Source organism: Lepidochelys kempii, chromosome 10, assembly GCF_965140265.1.
Source record: "Lepidochelys kempii isolate rLepKem1 chromosome 10, rLepKem1.hap2, whole genome shotgun sequence".
Classification (NCBI taxonomy): Eukaryota; Metazoa; Chordata; order Testudines; family Cheloniidae; genus Lepidochelys; species Lepidochelys kempii.
This window is the reverse complement of record NC_133265.1, coordinates 37,843,658-37,863,359: the sequence shown is the minus strand read 5'-3', so window position 1 is coordinate 37,863,359 and position 19,702 is coordinate 37,843,658. Positions and strand designations below refer to the sequence as shown.

Genomic DNA, 19,702 nt, shown 5'->3' with positions numbered 1-19,702 from the left:
GGTCTGCCTCTCATACCTGCCTGCATGAGCTTCAGTTGTTTCTGTCTCTCCTCCTCCATCTTCTTCTTGTAATCTCCAAACATGGCTCGCATGACCTGACACTTCTTTGCCAGCACAGCCTTGTCACTGCGGAGTGTCTTGATGGCACAGAGAGCTTCTTCAGCTGAATCATTGGAAAGGAGAGACATGTGCACACAGAATATAACTCTCTCCCTTTGCTCTTTCCCTGCATCACTGCTTCTGCCTCCCTTCCCTTCCAACAAGACACTCTCTGGCTTACTCACCCTGTTTTGGAGTGGATTTTTGTGTCTTCAGGCCAAGTTCCAGCTGTTCCACACACCAATCCACTTCCTTCCACAGCTGTTTAACTGACTGCTACATAAAACAGAACACAGAGAGGGGAGGAAATGAAATTGCCCCAAAACTAAAACTGCATCTGTTAGTCAGCAAGGAAAATCAAGGATCTACAGATTTAGGAGTTGAATGTTCATGTTTTCACACCCTCAGAGCTGGTTTCACTTCATATTCCTGAAGCCACTTTATGTCCAGCACCTTCCACCTGATGATCTCAAGCCTTTGCACAAACAGTACTGAAGCCTCCCAACACCTGTATGTGGAAGGTTTGCTTGCCTATGTTTGTCCAGCACTATGGGAGCCTTTGGTCTGACAGCAGTTATACAAACATAAAATAAGTCATTTTCCAGTGGGGAAAACTAAGGAAGAGAGAGGTGAAGTGACCTTCCCAAGGTTGCACAGTGAGTGAGTTACAAAACCCAGAAGAGAATCTAGTGGCCTGTCTCCTATTGCCCTACCCTCCCAGGGATGTGCAAGTGTTAGCTAGTTAATGTCTGTGAAAACAGAAGGAGCTATCCAAACACTAAGGCCTGGTCTACACTACAAGTTTAGGTCGAATTTAGCAGCATTATCTCGATTTAACCTTGCACCCGTCCCACACGACAAAGCCCTTTTTTCCGACTTAAAGGGCTCTTAAAATCTATTTCTTTAATCCACCCCCGACGAGGGGATTAGCGCTGAAATCTGCCTTGCCGGGTCAAATTTGGGGTACTGTGGATGCATTTCGACGGTATTGGCCTCTGGGAGCTATCCCAGAGTGCTCAGTTGTGACCGCTCTGGACAGCGCTCTCAATTCAGATGCACTGGCCAGGTATACAGGAAAAGGCCCGCGAACTTTTGAATTTAATTTCCTGTTTGGCCAGCGAGGCGAGCTCACCTGCACAGGTCACCATGCAGAGCTCATCATCACAGGAGACCATGCAGTCCCAGAATCGCCGAAGAGCTCCAGCATGGACCGAAAGGGAGGTACGGGATCTGATTGCTGTACAGGGAGACGAATCCGTGCTGGCAGAACTCCGCTCGAAAAGAAGAAATGCCAAAATATTTGAAAAAATCTCCAATGGCATGAAGGACAGAGGCTATAACAGGGACCTGCAGCAGTGCCACGTGAAAATTAAGCTCAGGCAAGCCTACCAAAAAAACCAGAGGCAAACGGCTGCTCCAGTTCAGAGCCCCAGACATGCCGCTTCTATGATGAGCTGCATGCCATTCTAGGGGGTGCAGCCACCACTACCCCAACCCTGTGCTTTGACTCCATCCAAGGAGTGGGAGGCAACCTGGAAGCAGGTTTTGGGGGTGAAGAAGATGATGATGATGAGGAGGAGGTTGTAGATAGCTCACAGCAAGGAAGCGGAGAAACTGGTTTCCCCAACAGCCAGGATCTGTTTATCACCCTGGACCCAGTACCCCCCCGAACCCACCCAAGGTGGGCTCCCAGACCCTGAAGATGGAGAAGGGACCTCTAGTGAGTACACCTTTGTAAATATTATACATGGTTTAAAAGCAAGCGTGTTTAATGATTAATTTGCCTTGGCATTCACGGCCAGTACAGCTACTGGAAAAATCTGTTAACGTGTCTGGGGATGGAGCGGAAATCCTCCAGGGTCATCTCCATAAAGCTTTCCTGGATGTACTCCCAAAGCCTTTGCAAAAGGTTTCTGGGGAGGGCAGCCTTATCCTGTCCTCCATGGTAGGACACTTTACCATGCCAGGCCAGTGCATGTAGTCGGGAATCATTGCAGAACAAAGCATGGCAGCATATGGCCCTGGTGTTTGCTGGCCTTCAAACAACATCCATTCTTTATCTCTCTGTGTTACCCTCAGGAGAGTGATATCATTCATGGTCACCTGGTTGAAACAGCGTGGTTTTAGTAAGGGGACATTCAGAGGTGCCCATTCCTGCTGGGCTGTTTGCCTGTGGCTGCACAGAAATCTTCCCCGCTGTTAGCCATGCGGTGGGGGGAGGGGGTGAAGCCATCATCCCACAGAATTGGGTGTGTGTGGGGGAGGGGGCTGGGGGGGCGGTTAGTTGGGTTTCTGCTGCACGTGAACCTGAAAACCACAGCCCTCCTTTTAAATTGCCAACCCATTTTTAATGGGCAACCCAACGGCTACTTCGTATGGGAAATGAGGGTGCTGGTGTTTGAAACCATTCCCACGTTATGAAGCTTAAAGAAACCAAAAGACTGTGGCTTACCATGGTTGCCTGCAAGCCGAATTCTGCTGCCCAGCCCTGTGTGAGTGATCTCTCACACCAAACCAGCATACCCTCAATAAGAGGCAAAATGCGACCTTGTAATGAAAGCACATGTGCTATGTAATGTTAACAGCAAGGTTTACCGTGAAAGAGTGTTCTATAAAATGTGTCTTTTTAACTACCACTCTCCCCACTTTTTTCCCCTCCACCAGCTGCATATGTTTCTCCTTCCCAGAGGCTAGTGAAGATTAGAAGGCAAAAAAAAACAAACCACTCGTGATTAGATGTTCTCTGACCTCATGCTGTCCTCCCACACTGACAGAGCACAGCAAAATATGTGGAGGCAGACAATCTCAGAGTGCTGGAAAACACAATATGACTGCGAGGAGAGGTGGTGGGCTGAACATGGTAGGTGGCGTCAGCTTGCTGAAAGAAGGCAGGAGTCAATGCTCAGGCTGCTGGAGGATCAAACTCATGCTCCAGTGTATGGTTGAGCTGCAGGAAAGGCAGCAGGAGCACAGACCACCGCTACAGCCCCTGTGTAACCAACCGCCCTCCTCCCCAAGTTCCATAGCCTCTTCACACAGACGCCTAAGAATGCGGAGGGGGGGTTCCAGCCACTCCACCCCAGAGGATTGCCCAAGCAACAGAAGGCTGGCATTCAATAAAAGCTTTAAAGTGCTATGTGGCCTTGTCCTTCACTCCTCCACCACCCCACCCGGTGCTTCCCTCCTCCACCACCTCCCCGGGCTACCTTGGCAGTTATCTCCCTATTTGTGTGATGAATAAATAAAGAATGCATGAATGTGAAGCAACAATGACTTTATTGCATCTGCAAGCGGTGATCGAAGGGGGGAGGGGAGGGTGCTTAGCTTACGGGAAAGTAGAGTGAATCCGGGGGGAGGGGGGGAGAAGGGGGGTTTCCATCAAGGAGAAACAAAACAGAACTTTCACACTGTAGCCTGGCCATTCCTGAAACTGGTTTTCAAAGCTTCTCTGATGTGCACTGCGCCCTCCTGTACTCTTCTAACCGCCCTGGTGTCTGGCTACACGTAACCAGCGGCCAGGCGATTTGCCTCAACCTCCTACCCCGCCATAAACGTCTCCCCCTTATTCTCACAGATATTGTTGAGCACACAGCAAGCAGTAATAACAATGGGAATATTGGTTTCGCTGAAGTCTAACCGAGTCAGTAAACTGTGCCAGCGCGCTTTTAAATGTCCAAATGCACATTCTACCACCATTCTGCACTTGCTCAGCCTATAGTTGAACAGATCCTGACTACTGTCCAGGGTGCCTGTGTATGGCTTCATGAGCCATGGCATTAAGGGGTAGGCTGGGTCCCCAAGGATAACTATAGGCATTTCAACATCCCCAACGGTTATTTTCTGGTCTGGAAAGTAAGTCCCTTGCTGCAGCTGTTCAAACAGACCAGAGTTCCTGAAGATGCGAGCGTCATGTACCTTTCCCGGCCATCCCACACTGATGTTGGTGAAATGTCCCTTGTGATCCACCAGTGCTTGCAGCACCATTGAAAAGTACCCCTTTCGGTTTATGTACTTGCTGCTCCGGTGCCAAGATAGGGATATGAGTTCCGTCTATGGCCCCACCACAGTTAGGGAATCCCATTGCAGCAAAACCATCCACTATGACCTGCACATTTCCCAGACTCACTACCCTTGATAGCAGCAGCTCAGTGATAGCGTTGGCTACTTGCATCACAGCAGCCCCCACAGTAGATTTGCCCACTCCAAATTGATTCCCGACTGACTGGTAGCTGTCTGGCGTTGCAAGCTTCCACAGGGCTATCGCGACTCGCTTGTGAACTGTGAGGGCTGCTCTCATCTTGGTATTCTTGCGCTTCAGGGCAGGGGTAAGCAAGTCACAAAGTTCCATGAAAGTGGCCTTATGCACGCGAAAGTTTTACAGCCACTGGGAATAGTCCCAGACCTGCAACACTATGCGGTCCTACCTATCTGTGCTTGTTTCCCGGGCCCAGAATTGGCGTTCCATGCCATGAACCTGCCCAATTGTCACCATGATGTGCACATTGCAGGGGCCCGTACTTTGTGAAAAGTCTATGTCCATGTCCTCATCACTCTCATCACCGCGCTGCAGTCGCCTCCTCCTTGCCTGGTTTCGCTTTTCTTGCAGGTTATGTTTCTGCATATCCTGCTGGATAACGCATGCGGTGTTTATAGTGCTCATAATTGCTGCAGTGATCTGAGCGGGCTCCATGTTCCCAGTGCTATGGCGTATGCGCTAAAAAAAGGCGCAAAATGATTGTCTGCCGTTGCTCTGACAGAGGGAGGGGCGACTGACAACATGGCTTACAGGGTTGGCTTACAGGGAATTAAAATCAACAAAGGGGATGGCTTTGCATCAAGGAGAAACAGAATGGCCCCCTCAAGGCTAGAACTCAAAACCCTGGGTTTAGCAGACTGTTGATTTCACGGAGAGAGGGAGGAAGGGAGGGGAAAATGAATACAAAACAAATCTGGTCTATTTCTTGTTTTGATCCATTTCATCTATCTTTATAGATCTTGCTGGCAGCAAACGGTTCAGTACGACTGCTGGTCATCATCATCTCCTCGGTGCTCGGCAGAAGACGGTGCAGTATGACTGCTGGCCATCGTCGTCTCCTGGCTGCTCATTAGAAGACGGTGCAGTAGGACTGCCAGCAGGACTGAATCTCCATGAGACGAAACTTAAAAGGGAAATGACCTGGCTAAGTCACTCCCATGTTTGCCCAGGTGCCCCGACCAACCGCACGAGGTCAGCTAAAAGAGCACCCTGGAGTACAGCGACGATGGCTACCAGTCATACTGCACTGCCTGCTGCCAAAAGGCAATGAGCTGCTGCTGTGTAGCAATGCAGTACCGTGTCTGCCAGCACCCAGGAGACATACAGTGACGGTGAGCTGAATGGGTTCCATGCTTGCCGTGGTATGGCGTCTACATGGGTAACCCAGGAAAAAAGGCGCAAAATGATTGTCTGCCCTTGCTTTCACGGAGGGAGGGAGGAAAGGGGGGCCCTGACAATATGTACCCAGAACCACCTGTGACAATGTTTTTGCCCCATCAGGCATTGGGATTTCTACCCAGAATTCAAATGGGCGGCAGAGACTGTGGGAACTGTGGGATAGCTACCCACAGTACAATGCTCCAGAAGTCGACGGTTGCCTAGGTACTGTGGACGCACTCCGCCGACTAAATGCACTAAGAGCATTTGTGTGGGGAGACATACGCTCGACTATATAAAAACACTTTCTACAAAACTGACTTCTATAAATTCGACCTAATTTCGTACTGTAGACATAGCCTAAGTGTTATCCAGCATACCCAATAGACTGGATTTAATTCACGGTTACCTAGGAAAGCTACCCACTGGTGCCTTATATACAGTGCCCACCTGAGGGATGGATACCTCAGGAGACAGGTAAAGGGCTGTGGGGCTTTTGACCCCAGGCTGGTCTGGTCTAGGGCAGTAGTTGCTGAGATTCATCTTCTGAGGTGTGTCTGTGCGTCTCAGTCCAGTTCCTAATGGACAGCTGTCCACATCGCATAAACTGCAGTTGTCTGTCTCAATAGAGAGGCCAGTAACAGAATGGCCAGAGATTGAACCCTCCCACCTCACACACACACTCTTGGAAGGGGGCTCTCAAGGTCAGGGTTGAGGCACAGCAGTTGGGTGATGGAGGAACCTCTCACAGCTGTTTCCTGTGTTGCAGCCTTCACATTCCAGCCTTGCTGATCTGGGACCATTCATGAGGCCTAAATTCACTGACATTTTAAAGAAAAACATAACAGAAACTATAGACTTCAGTGCAGCATTAGCAGATGGTAAGGTGTACTTTAATGATCTCTTAAAAACAGGACTCAGAGCAGTTGGTGCCTTCAACCTCTTTCCGTGCCATTATAAATCTAGAGACAAGGACTGGGACGCAGGAGGTCTTCTGGGCTCTGTTCCTGGCTCTGTGACAATCTTGATCTTGGCCAAGTCAGCTAACCTCTCTGTATCTCAATTTCACCATTTGCACAATGAGGATAATACCTACCAGCCAGGGATGCTACAAAGTCTAAATCATTACATGTCTGCAAAGCGCTTGCAGACTCTCAGACATGGTTCTAGGGAAGGGAAAAGTAACATCAACTTGAGCCACCTAGTCCACCCCCACTTGTTAGGTTTCTGGTCACAGTGAAACCCTAATGGGATAAGCAGCAATAAATGGCTATTCGTTTCCAGCCTGTGCCACCACACAGATTTAGAAACCCCACACATACATTAACTTTCCCTTCCAACGAAACTATGGAGCCTTAACAGTGAGGTTATGTTTATTAGCCAGAAATTAATTCACATACCTGCATGGTCTTGTCCTGGACGGACAAATCTGTGTCTTCACATCCACTGGCTCCCACCTTCACCTTCTTGCTGACCTCAGCTTCTGCCATCTCCTTCTTACTATTTGATGGTTTCTTTTTCTTCTTCTTCTTCTTGGGCGCTCCAGCTGCTGCTGTCTTCCCTGCCTTCACCTCATCTACAGAAGCAATCTCTGGTTTTGGGGTCTCAAAAATGAGAGCCTCTCTCCCTAATCCTCCACCCACACAGCCCACAACCTCAGGCATATTAGCCTCCAACAGGGTTGAATGCTTCATTGGTCCTGCAGATGCTAAGCCATGTGATGTCACATTTTCTGCTACACTCTCCGCTCTTTGGCCTGTAACAACAGACGGCATCATGGGGCCATCTTTATCTGGGATGACAAAATTGAAAGCAAACTTGGGCTCTTGTCCAGTGGTGGAAAAGTTCAACACTCCCCCAGAACTAGAAGATTTGAGTGAACTTACACTGATGGGCCTCTGTTCAGAGCCACCTACCCCCTGGGCCTCTTCCAAAGTTCCAGTGGTTGCTTGTGGATCCATCTCAGGAAGTGCAAAGCTGAATTGGAAGCTATTATCAGATGGTGTGAACCAGTTTGTTGCTGTCTCAGAGGTCTGTCCAGATCGCTTCCTATACACCATGCTCCCTGAAGCAGACGCCTTCCCTTGCTGTATTTGCGCTTTCCCAGGTTTCATGGCTAGAGAGAAGAGGAAGATTTGTGTTTCTTTTACTTCTCTGATTTCTTACCATGTTGGTGCCACATTAGAACAATTCACTTCTATAAGGGACACCCAACCCATGTGAATGCAGAATGCTATTGTATTTTGGTACCAGCAAGGGATTGTGGGCAAAATACTGTAGCAAATTGCCGGCACTACTATGATGGGTCTCACGCTCTCTCTTCTTGGGGGGGGAGGGGGGGTCAGGGCACCGTTTCTTGCCCCTGAACTGGGGTATTAACTGCCCCACTAGTGTCCTAGAGGAGGGGAGTGGAAAGGGAGGGACCCGGGCCCACCCCCTACTCCGGGTTCCAGCCCAGGGGCCCTAGGGATAGCGGTAAACCACTAGAACTAGCAGTTCCTTCCCCTGGTCTACTTCCCTCTCCTGCCCTTCAGCTTGCGGGGCTTCCTGCCCTCCCTCTGCACCAATCAGTTGTCCCTTTACCTAGCGTCTTGGTCTTCTTAGCCCACCGCAGCACTTCTCCAAACTCTCCTCTGCTTCCCTCCAAACTGCTCTCTGCTTCAACACCAATCCACTCTGCTTCAACTCCTCCTCTTGTCTGATTGAAGCACGGAGTTTTTATCATGTGACTGGCTTCAGGTGCTTTAATTAATTTATAGCAAACTTTCTTCCCTCTACAGGGAATAAAGCTCCCTTCTAACACTCTCCTGTTGCCCTCTGGCCATGCTGTATCACATATCCCCCCCCCTTTGCTCAACCACGGGGTTGGGCTACTTCAGACGAGAGGCAGTGCTGTCATGATAGGCCATCAGTATTGCCGTATTGGCTTCCGGCCCTACACTGTACCCGGAAATGGAAGGGCTGCAGGGATAGGAACAACCTAGTCACTCTTGCGTTCTTCTCCTTGTTTCTGTGCATCCACTGGAGTGGGGCATGGTCTGTTACGAGGGTAAACCGCCGCCCCAGTAGGTAGTAGCGGAGAGTCTCCATAGCCCATTTTACCACCAGACATTCCTTTTCAATGACGGTGTACTTTTGTTCCCTGGGGAGGAGTTTCCGGCTGAGGTACAAGATCGGGTGTTCCTCTTCTCCTACCATCTGCGAAAGGACGACTCCTAGCCCTACCTCCGAGGCATCTGTTTGTAGGATGAATTCCTTCTCGAAGTCTGGAGCTATGAGTACTGGATGGCAGCAAAGGGCTGTCCTTAAATCTGCAAATGCTCCTTCTGCTGCATCAGTCCACTTTACTATCTCGGGGCCCCGAGCCTTTATGAAATCCGTCAATGCTCTTGTGGCAAAATGAGGGATGAATCTCTGATAGTATCCTACCACCCCTAGAAATGCTCTGACCTGCTTTTTGCGGACTGGTCGAGGCCAACCTTGTATTGCCTCCACTTTATTCCATTGGGGTTTCACCAAACTTCTCCCTACTACATACCCAAGGTATCTGGCCTCAGCTAGTCCTATCACGTGCTTGAGAGGGTTGGCAGTGAGGCCGGCCTTCCGCAGGGCGTCTAGCACCGCTTCTACTTTTCCTAGGTGCATTTCCCAGTCAGAGCTATGGATGACTAAGTCATCTACATAGGCATACTTGGCATGGGGTCGCAGCAATTTGTCCATAAGTGGTTGGAATGTTGCAGGGGCCCCATGGAGTCCAAAAGGGAGGACAGTGTATTGGAACAGGCCATCGGTGTAGAGAAGGCAGTCTTTTCCCTGGCATTCTTGGCCAGGGGAATTTGCCAATATCTTTTGGTCAGGTCCAGAGTGGTTAGGTACTGGGCCTTGCCTAACTGATCAACTAGCTCGTCAATGCGTGGTAGAGGATAGGCATCAAATTGGGATACTTCATTCAACTTCCGGAAGTCATTGCAAAACCTCAGGGTGCCGTCAGGCTTGGGAACTAGGATGATAGGGCTGGACAACTCACTGTGGGATTCTTCAATAACCCTGAGTTCCAGCATCTTCTTCACTTCTGTCCTAATTTCTTCCCTTTTAGGTTCCAGTATCCAGTACAGTCTTATCATCACCCTCACTCCGGGCCTGGGGACAATACGATGTTGGACCAGTGTCGTACGGGCTGGCTGTGTATAGAACACATCCCGGTTCCGTTGCATCATATCAATGACCTCTGTTCGTTGTTCTGGGGTCAACTCAGGAGATATCTTCACCTGCCCCTGTGGGTCGTCTGTCTGGGATGGAGCTCCCCGAATGACCAGGCACATCTCTCGGTCACGCCAGGGCTTCAGTAAGTTGATGTGGTAGATTTGCTCTGGCCTTCAGCGGTCTGGTTGTCTGACCTTATAGTCCACCTCCCCAATGGCTTCCACTATCTCATATGGTCCATGCCAGCTGGCGAGGAGTTTGCTTTCTGCTGTCGGCACTAGCACCATCACCCGTTCCCCCAACTGAAATCGCCGTATTTTCGCCCGATAGTTGCAGTATGTCCTTGGTCTGTCAGGATCTCCTTAGGGATGCCCACTCTGGCAAAAACCTGGAGTAGTTCTTTTTCTATTGCCTTGGATGTGGGGTTTCTTAAAGGAATGGCTTCTGGATACCGTGTGTTGTAGTCAAGGATGACTAGTACGTTTCGGTGGCCCCATGCCGATCTTTCCAGTGGGCCCACTATGTCTATGGCTATCCTCTCGAAAGGGACTTCAATAATAGGCAAAGGTACTAATGGGGCCCGCAAGTGAGGTTGGGGGCTATGCAACTGGCATTCAGGACAGGAGGTACAATAGCGCTGGACCTCTGCATGTAATCCTGGCCAATAAAACCTTCTTAGGACTCTATCCAGTGTCTTGTCTACTCCTAGATGTCCCCCAAATAGATGACTGTGATCTAACTCTAGTACTACCCTTGTGGGTTTCCGTGCGACTAAGTTGTTCTACTTCTTCCCCTCGTATTTGTGCTATCCCGTATAACAGATCGCGTTTGAGCACATAATACGGCCTTGGGCCTTTCCTTCCACAGGTACGTCATTTACTTCCACTACCTCCTCCCTCACATTTGCATATAGCGGGTCATTGGCTTGGTCCTGCCCAAAATTCTCATGTGCGGTACCAATCTGACCTAATTCCAGGGGGCCTGTTTCTACTCCGCCCCCTGGGTTGCCTCTACTTGGGCTAGGAACTGCCTCCGAGTCCTCACTGGCCTGAATTATCTCCTGGCCTTCTGAACAGGTTTGTCTACCAACAAGGGAGGTTTTCTGGTTCTCTGCTAGAATCCTGGACCCCAATCTTTTATCTGCCCTCCTTTCCTGCCTAGACTTTTGGGGTTTTCCGGGGGATGAGAATAACTCTGGGACAAATTCGGCAAACATTGGGGTGAGGCTATCTGTAGGTGCCTCCGTCTCAACCCAGAGGTTGCTACCCTCCCCTGGCTCTACTGGGGGGAGTAAGCTCTCAAACCCGGGGAAGTCCCTACCAATTAAGACAGGGTAGGGGAGCCTGGGGACCACCCCTGCAGTCACTCTGGTAGTAGTCCCCTGGACCACAATCCGTACCGGGATTGTGGGGTAGAAATTTACAGTGCCATGAACGAACGTTACCCCTGTGTTTTTGGCCTGGATTAGTTGGTCTTGCCCCACCAACTTCCCTGAGACCAGCATGACAACACTCCCGGAATCTATTAATGCTGTGGTCTCACTACCATTCATTTTTATTGATCTTGTATACCCATGCAAGGTCATTGTGACCCCTACCAGGTCGATTAGGCCACATTGCTCCCCATGATCCTCAACATTACATTGCATAGACTCTTCCCTGTTGGGGCACTGGGCTGCTCTTTCAAAAGCCAGGAAGTATGCCTCCACATCATCCTCGTGTGTCATTTTCTGTAGGCAGTGGTGGGCCCGTATGATCTGGGTCCCGTCGCAGTTGTGGTTCAGCTCCATAAGGGCCTTCATCTGGTTCACCAGCTCTTGCAGCAGGGCTCGGTCCTGGGCAGCCTGACTCAACAACAGATGATTAGTCTCCTGCTGCATCTGAGTCGCCTCCTGTTGGGCGGTTGCTTGGACCCGGGTAGCCTCCTGCTGGGCTGTGGTGGCTTGTATTAGGGCCTTGACCTTAGGGATGGCTAACCCTGGTTTAAGTCCCCAGCGCGTAGATCCCACTTCTCACACCACGTGCAGCAAATTGCCGGCACTACTATGAGGGGTCTCGTGCTCTCTCTTCTTGGGGGGGGGGGGTTCAGGGCACCGTTTCTTGCCCCTGAACTGGGGTATTAACTGCCCCACTAGTGTCCTAGAGGAGGGGAGTGGAAAGGGAGGGACCCGGGCCCATCCCCTACTCCGGGTTCCAGCCCAGGGGCCCTAGGGATAGCGGTAAACCACTAGAACTAGCAATTCCTTCCCCTGGTCTACTTCCCTCTCCTGCCCTTCAGCTTGTGGGGCTTCCTGCCCTCCCTCTGCACAAATCAGGTGTCCCTTTACCTAGGGTCTTGGTCGTCTTAGCCCACTGCAGCACTTCTCCAAACTCTCCTCTGCTTCCCTCCAAACTGCTCTCTGCTCCAATGCCAATCCACTCTGCTTCAACTCCTCCTCTTGTCTGATTGAAGCAGGGAGATATTATCATGTGACTGGCTTCAGGTGCTTTAATTAATTTATAGCAAACTTTCTTCCCTCTCCAGGGAAGAAGGCTCCCTTCTAGCCATGTCCTGCTGCCCTCTGGCATGGGCTTTCCTTGCTTTTTGCCCCTGCTTTAGTTCCCCCCCCCGCGACCGGGCCAGACGGTTTTTCTTCGTTTTTTTTGTTTTTGTTTTTGTTGCCATTCGAGTGCTGGTCGGCTGCTAGCTTGCCTTGCCCCCCCCGCCCTCGGACGCTGCTATTGCTCCAGCTGCAACCCCCAGAGGAGGAGGGGGGGGAGGACTGCCGACCAGCTCCCCGGAGGAGGGGAGTGGACGCCCCCAGACCCAACCGTTTTGCTGTTCATTTGTGGACCCGCGATTACTCGTCTTCTTATCTTTGCTTGGCATTTTTGGAATGCTCCACAAAGACCGGGAGAGAAGACAGCTGACAGAGACATCGCCCAGGGAAGCTACAAATCATTGTGGAGAGGGCCGTAAGACTGAGTAACTTTTGAACTGTACTCTCGTGTGGGGGGAGTTTGACTGTGTCTTAACTGCGTTTGTAGGGGCACAGGCCATGTGGCACGGAGCTGCTCCCCGATCCATCGGTGCCGCCCCCCCCCCCAATACTACTACAACCGTCACGGCCCCTCCCGCCGTCTGTCCCTGCTGGCAACCTGCTATCTGCCTCTAGCCTCAAGTGCTTGCTTTGAATTCCATCATCCGGACCAGACACAACAGCCGACCAAACGAGACTCTTTGGATAAACGCGCGTGGGTCTGCGTTCCCCACCCCCGGACTGCCCACCCCACAGTTTGCCCCTATTACCTGACCCCAACTCCTGTTTCCTTTCCCTGTCCAGTCAGACCCATTTGGCCACTCCCTGCCTGCAGCCCAACTGGGAGAAGTGGTTAATCTGCTTCCCCCTCCCCCCTACTCCTTCTGGTGTCTCCCCATCTCTCCCTGCTCACAATGGCAGGGAATGAGAGGGGTGAAACCCCTCTAACAACCTCTGTTGCCCCTCCCCCACCTACCCCCCTGCCCAACCCCCAACCCCCCCTCCCCACCACTGCTGCCAAAACACCTGCCACCGCCCCCGCTGGGGCATTGGCAGCCGGAGGCACCAGGGCGACTATTACTGCTGCTACGCCCACCGCCCCCCCCAAATTCAAGGAAAGCCCCCCCCGGTTAGCCGGAAAGGCCAGGGGGCGAAGAAGGGGAAGGGCCCCGCCACAACCACCAAGCCCTCCATGGCAGAGGCTGCCCCCATCGCTGTGGCCTCATCATCGACCATGGCATCCCTCCCCGCTGTTCCCTCCACCAGCTCTGCGAGCGTCCCTCCCCCGGCCCCCAGGGCGTATGCCCGGGCCGTGGCGGCCCCACCCCCACCTGCCGCCTCGTCATCTCACCCACCCCCCACCTCCGCTACCATTAATAGCGGCCAGGGCCCCTTTCCCACCATGACCAGGAAGCATGACGTCCGTTGCCTCCTAGTGCCCGCCTCGCCCCACATGGAGACATACATGCAGGCGTTGGCGACGGTGCTAGGACCCACGGCTATTGTGGCAGCCTCCAAAATGTATGGGAAGGTCGTCTTTTTCTTAGCATCGGAGGCTGTCGCCCAGGAGGTGGTGGAGAAGGGCCTGGCAGTGGGGGGGGTGTTTGTCCCCCTGGAGCCGCTAGAAGACCTGGGCGTCCACCTAGTCCTGACCTCCATCCCTCCTTTTCTACCCAATGCTGCCCTGTTACCCGCTCTCTCCACCCTGGGGAAACCCGTTTCCGTCATCAGCCCTCTCCCGTTGGGCTGCAAGGACCCCGCCCTCCGTCACATCCTTTCGTTCTGCCGGCAAGTGCAGCTTTTACCACCGCCAGCGGCGCGTGACGGAGAGGTGCTCGAGGGGTCCTTCCTAGTCCCCTATTGGGTCTACTATTCCACAGGAGAGGCCCGGTGCTACCTCTGCCGCTCAGCGGGGCATGTCCGAAGAGACTGCCCCTTGGCCCGGTGGGGAGGGGCACCCGAGACCCCCGAGAAACAGCAGGACATCGGCTCCGTCGTTGCGGATACCCCTGGCCGCCCGAGATCTGAAACCACCTCTCCTCCTGCTCGATTCACTGCTGCTCCTGCCCGGGCCCAAGAGACACCTCCCCTACAATGCCCAGACGAGCGAGGGAGCCCCGCCCTTGCTGTTAACAATCCAGCAGAGCCTACGGAGGAGGGTGCAGCAAAGATATTACCGGGCATAGGAGAGGACCCGCCCCCAGGAGAACCGCCCCCCCCTCATGTTGCCTCACCTTTACCCCCCCGAGCCCCTGAACCACCGCCTCTGCCCCCCGCCATGACCCCTGCTAACCAGCCCCCGGACGATGCTATGGAGGGCTGGACCCTAGTCCAGGGAAAGCGAGGCAAGCGAAAGGCCCGAGCTACGCTGCACCCATCCGATGCAGAGGTCCCCCGGAAGACCAGGAAGGGAGGCACTGACACAAAGCCTTCCGCTATGCCCATGAGAGACATCCATCCGCCGGTGTCAGGAGTGGAAGACAAAATAGCACTGGAAGGTAAAATCTCCCCTTCACGGGAGACTCTCCCCTCCGAGACCCCTGAGGAAGCCCCTTCTGCCCGAATATCACCCAAACCCCCCGCGAACCCCAAAGCGACCGTCATAGCGGCTGCCAGAGGCGAGTCCCCCAGGGGGGCAGAAGACAACCTTTCCTCCCTGTATGAGGAGATCGAGGCCCTAGGTTTGACCCCGGTCACCCAGGGAGAGAATGACCTACTACTGGCTGGCCTCGATCTGGGCAACCTTACCCCAGTCCCCCTTTCCCCATGCTCCCTCCCCCTAACCGCCTTCCCCGGCGAGCACCCTGCAGAAGGTGGTCCACCACCTGAAGCCATGGCTGCTAAATCCACCACAGAGCCTGCGCCTAGCATCACTGGGAGCCCCCTCCCCATCTCCTTAACCCTCGAATCTGTTCGGGAGGCACCACCTCTCAGCTGCTTGCCTCCCGAAGCCCAGAGCCTCGCCTCTGCCCCCGCCCCCACCCGTGTCCCTGCCCAATCCACCTCCTCCTACAATGCTATTGCCGCCCCGGGGTTATTTCTTTCCCGTTTTTTGCGGATCCCCCCCAAGGAGCAGTCTTTGCATTTTCCTGCCGCGACCCATTGGCGGAGGGAAAATTGCAGCTCCTATCCTCTTCTACCCCAAGGCTTGAGACAGACCTAATAACTTTAGCCTGTCAGACGCCCCGTTGGTGGTCTGCACCCTGCCTGCCCGCCTCAGCGGACCACAAGCCTGCACCAAGAGCCCCACCAGGGAATAACCCGGAAATCGCAACCCCCCCCCCCCCCCCATGAGCCGCGAAAAGCGTTGCGACAGTTTTTAGAAGACATCCGTGGCTCCCGCAACAGGGTACAGCTAGCTCTCCAGCTATGGGGGGGACTTTGATCACATCATCCAGGCCACAAGGGCCCTCTTAAAGGAGGGTAAAGGGAAAGGAAGGCACGACGCTGCGGCCTACGGGCGGGCCCGCAGCTTCCGTGACAATTTACTCACTTACGGGATGGGTCACTGATTGCTGCGCGACCCGCTGGGGGCTGCAAACACCCCCGCCAACAAGAAACCCACAGCCCTCTGCATGACGCCCCTCATTATTGCAACTTTGAACACCAGGGGCTGTAGGATGGCTTTCCGCAGGTCCCAGGTGTTCTCTTACCTTCGGGAAGGGGGGTACTCTGTGGTTTTCCTGCAGGAGACCCATACGGATCCTACCGCCGAGGACAGCTGGCGGCTGGAGTTGGGGGATGGGGTCTACTTCAGCCACTTCACGATTCGACAAGCTGGAGTGGCGACCCTGTTCTCCCCCAACCTACGGCCCGAGGCGCTAGGGGTCACTGAGGCCGTGCCAGGCCACCTGCTGCATCTCCGAGTCCGTATGGAGGGGCTCGTGGTCAACCTCGTCAACATCTATGCCCCGGCAATGAGCCCGAAGCGGCCGCAATTCTATCAGCGGGTGTCCAACTTCCTCAGCACCCTAGATTCTCACAAGTGCTTAGTCCTGGGAGGGGACTTTAACACCACCCTCGAGGAACAGGACCGCTCAGGGGCCGAGCTGAGCCCAGCCGCTGCAAATATTCTCCGAGAAATAGTTGATTCCCTAGTAGACGTCTGGCGTGACCACCACCCAGATGACACTTCCACGTTCACCTTTGTCCGGGTTGGAGGCCCATCGGTCACACCACTCTCGGTTGGACAGTATTTATTTATCCCGTTTCCATCTTTCACAGGCCCACTCCTCTGACATTCAGCCAGCCCCATTTTCTGACCATCATCTAGCCACCATAACGGCCTCCCTCCGTGCAGAGAGGCCGGGGCCGGCCTATTGGCACTTTAACAACAGCCTGTTGGAGGATGAGGGCTTCGTGACGTCCTTCTGGGAGTTTTGGCTGGCCTGGTGAGAGCAGCGGCGTGCCTTTCCCTCGGCGCGGCGATGGTGGGATCTAGGGAAGGTGTGCGCCAAGCTCTTCTGCCGTGACTACACCCGGGGCACCAGCCGACGGAGAAATGCAGCAATAGAGCAGTTGGAACGGGAGGTCTTAGAGATGGAGAGGCATCTGGCCGCCAGCCCCGAGGACCCGTTTCTCTGCGGAGCATGCCGGGAGAAGCGGGAGGAGCTCTGGGCCCTCGAGGACCATGGGGCCCGAGGTGCCTTTGTTCGATCCCGCATCTGCCTCCTTCGGGAGATGGATCGCGGCTCCCGTTTCTTCTACGCCCTGGAGAAAACGAGGGGGGCCAAGAAACACGTCACCTGCCTTCTAGCAGAAGACTGCGCCCCCCTCACGGATCCAGTGGAGATGTGTGGGAGGGCCCGTGACTTCTACATAAGCCTTTTCTCCCCGGATCCGACCAATCCTGGCGCTCGCAGGGTGCTCTGGGAAGAACTCCCCACGGTCAGCATGGGCGACCGAGACCGACTAGAGCTGCCTCTCACCCTGGCTGAGTTCTCGGAAGCCCTCCGTCGCATGCCCACCAATAAATCTCCAGGCATGGACAGGCTCACCGTGCAGTTCTACCGCGCGTTCTGGGACATTCTTGGCCCAGACCTAGCCACTGTCTGGGCTGAGTCTTTGCAGGGCGGGGTCCTCCCTCTTTCGTGCAGGTGAGCGGTGCTTGCCTTGTTGCCGAAGAAGGGGGACCTCTGCAATTTACGAAATTGGCGTCCCGTCTCGCTCCTTACCATGGATTACAAAATCGTAGCGAAAGCAATCTCGCTGCGGCTAGGGTCCGTGATGGCGGACGTGATCCACCCAGATCAGACCTATGCTGTCCCGGGTCGCAGCATTTTTGACAACCTATTTCTAGTCCGAGATCTTTTGGAACTCGGCGTAGAGATGGTCTGTCGTTTGCCCTCCTGTCTCTTGATGAGCAGAAGGCGTTCGATAGAGTGGACCATGGCTACCTCCTGGGCACTCTGCAGGCGTTTGGATTCGGACCTCAGTTTGTGAGTTTTCTCCAGGTGCTGTACGCTTCCGCGGAGTGTCTGGTTACGCTCAACTGGACCCTGACTGAACCGATCAGCTTCGGCCGAGGAGTACGGCAGGGGTGCCCCCTCTCGGGCTGGCTATATGCTCTGGCGATCGAGCCCTTCCTCTGTCTCCTCCGCAGGAGGTTGACGGGGTTGGTGCTGTGGGAGCCGGAGCTGCGGCTGGTCCTATCGGCGTACGCCGATGACGTGCTCCTCCTGGTCCAGGACCTGGGGGACTTGGCGCAGGTGGAGGCTTGCCAGGCCATCTATTCGGCAGCCTCCTCTGCCCGAGTCAACTGGGTCAAGAGCTCTGGCTTGGCGGTGGGGGACTGGCGGCAGGTGAGCTCCCTCCCACCTGCGCTTCAGACCATCCGGTGGAGCGTGGGCCCACTGCTCTACCTAGGTGTTTACCTTTCTGCCATGCACCATTCTCCACTGGAGAACTGGCAAAATTTAGAAGGCGGGGTGATAGAGCGGCTCCGGAAATGGACGGGGCTACTCCGATGTCTCTCCCTCCGAGGCAGAGCGCTGGTGCTTAACCAACTAGTCCTGTCCACGCTCTGGTACCAGCTCAACACCCTGGTCCCGGCCCCGGGTTTCCTGACCGACCTCCAGACATCGATTCTAGAGTTCTCTTGGTCAGGAATGCACTGGGCCCCTGTTGGGGTTCTTCATAGAATATCAGGGTTGGAAGGGACCTCAGGAGGTCATCTAGTCCAACCCCCTGCTCAAAAGCAGGACCCATACCCAATTAAATCATCCCAGCCAGGGCTTTGTCAAGCCTGACCTTAAAAACTTCTAAGGAAGGAGATTCTACCACCTTCCTAGGCAACGCATTCCAGTGTTTCACCACCCTCCTAGTGAAAAAGTTTTTCCTAATATCCAACCTGAACCTCCCGCACTGCAACTTGAGACCATTACTCCTTGTCTTGTCCTCTTCCACCACTGAGAATAGTCTAGAACCATCCTCTCTGGAACTACCTCTCAGGTAGTTGAAAGCAGCTATCAAATCCCCCCTCATTCTTCTCTTCTGCAGACTAAACAATCCCAGTTCCCTCACCCTCTCCTCATAACTCATGTGTTCCAGACCCCTAATCATTTTTGTCGCCCTTCGCTGGACTCTCTCCAATTTATCCACATCCTTCTTGAAGTGTGGGGCCCAAAACTGGACACAGTACTCCAGATGAGGCCTCACCAATGTCGAATAGAGGGGGACGATCACATCCCTCGATCTGCTCGCTATGCCCCTACTTATACATCCCAAAATGCCATTGGCCTTCTTGGCAACAAGGGCACACTGCTGGCTCATATCCAGCTTCTCGTCCACTGTCACCCCTAGGTCCTTTTCCGCAGAACTGCTGCCTAGCCATTCGGTCCCTAGTCTGTAGCTGTGCATTGGGTTCTTCCGTCCTAAGTGCAGGACCCTGCACTTATCCTTACTGAACCTCATCAGATTTCTTTTGGCCCAATCCTCCAATTTGTCTAGGTCCCTCTGTATCCTATTCCTGCCCTCCAGCGTATCTACCACTCCTCCCAGTTTAGTATCATCCACAAATTTGCTGAGAGTGCAATCCACACCATCCTCCAGATCATTTATGAAGATATTGAACAAAACCGGCCCCAGGACCGACCCCTGGGGCACTCCACTTGACACCGGCTGCCAACTAGACATGGAGCCATTGATCACTACCCGTTGAGCCCGACAATCTAGCCAACTTTCTACCCACCTTATGGTGCATTCATCCAGCCCATACTTCCTTAACTTGCTGACAAGGATACTGTGGGAGACCGTGTCAAAAGCTTTGCTAAAGTCAAGAAACAATACATCCACTGCTTTCCCTTCGTCCACAGAACCAGTAATCTCATCATAGAAGGCGATTAGATTAGTCAGGCATGACCTTCCCTTGGTGAATCCATGCTGACTGTTCCTGATCACTTTCCTCTCATGTAAGTGCTTCAGGATTGATTCTTTGAGGACCTGCTCCGTGATTTTTCCGGGGACTGAAG

The 19,702-nt window shown here is 53.4% G+C and overlaps 1 protein-coding gene across 9 annotated transcripts in view; it reads right to left on the bottom strand.

Annotated features, from left to right (window-relative positions):
- The window catches only part of C10H8orf33 (chromosome 10 C8orf33 homolog), a 75,490-nt gene that overhangs the window by 47,276 nt on the left and 8,512 nt on the right, over positions 1-19,702 (bottom strand). For 7 of the 9 annotated variants that reach the window (XR_012161192.1, XR_012161194.1, XR_012161193.1 and 4 more), the window contains exons 5-7: positions 6,913-7,628; positions 285-375; positions 17-163 (exon numbers count right to left, since the gene is read on the bottom strand). Coding sequence is in view for 6 of the 9 variants with exons in the window: in XM_073362918.1 (XP_073219019.1) it covers positions 17-163; positions 285-375; positions 6,913-7,628 (954 nt within the window). In the remaining 3 variants the exon portion in view is untranslated. Of the gene's footprint in view, positions 1-16; positions 164-284; positions 376-6,912; positions 7,629-11,312; positions 11,559-19,702 lie in introns of all 9 variants that reach the window. The other 2 variants (XM_073362921.1, XM_073362920.1) reach the window with 2 other exon arrangements.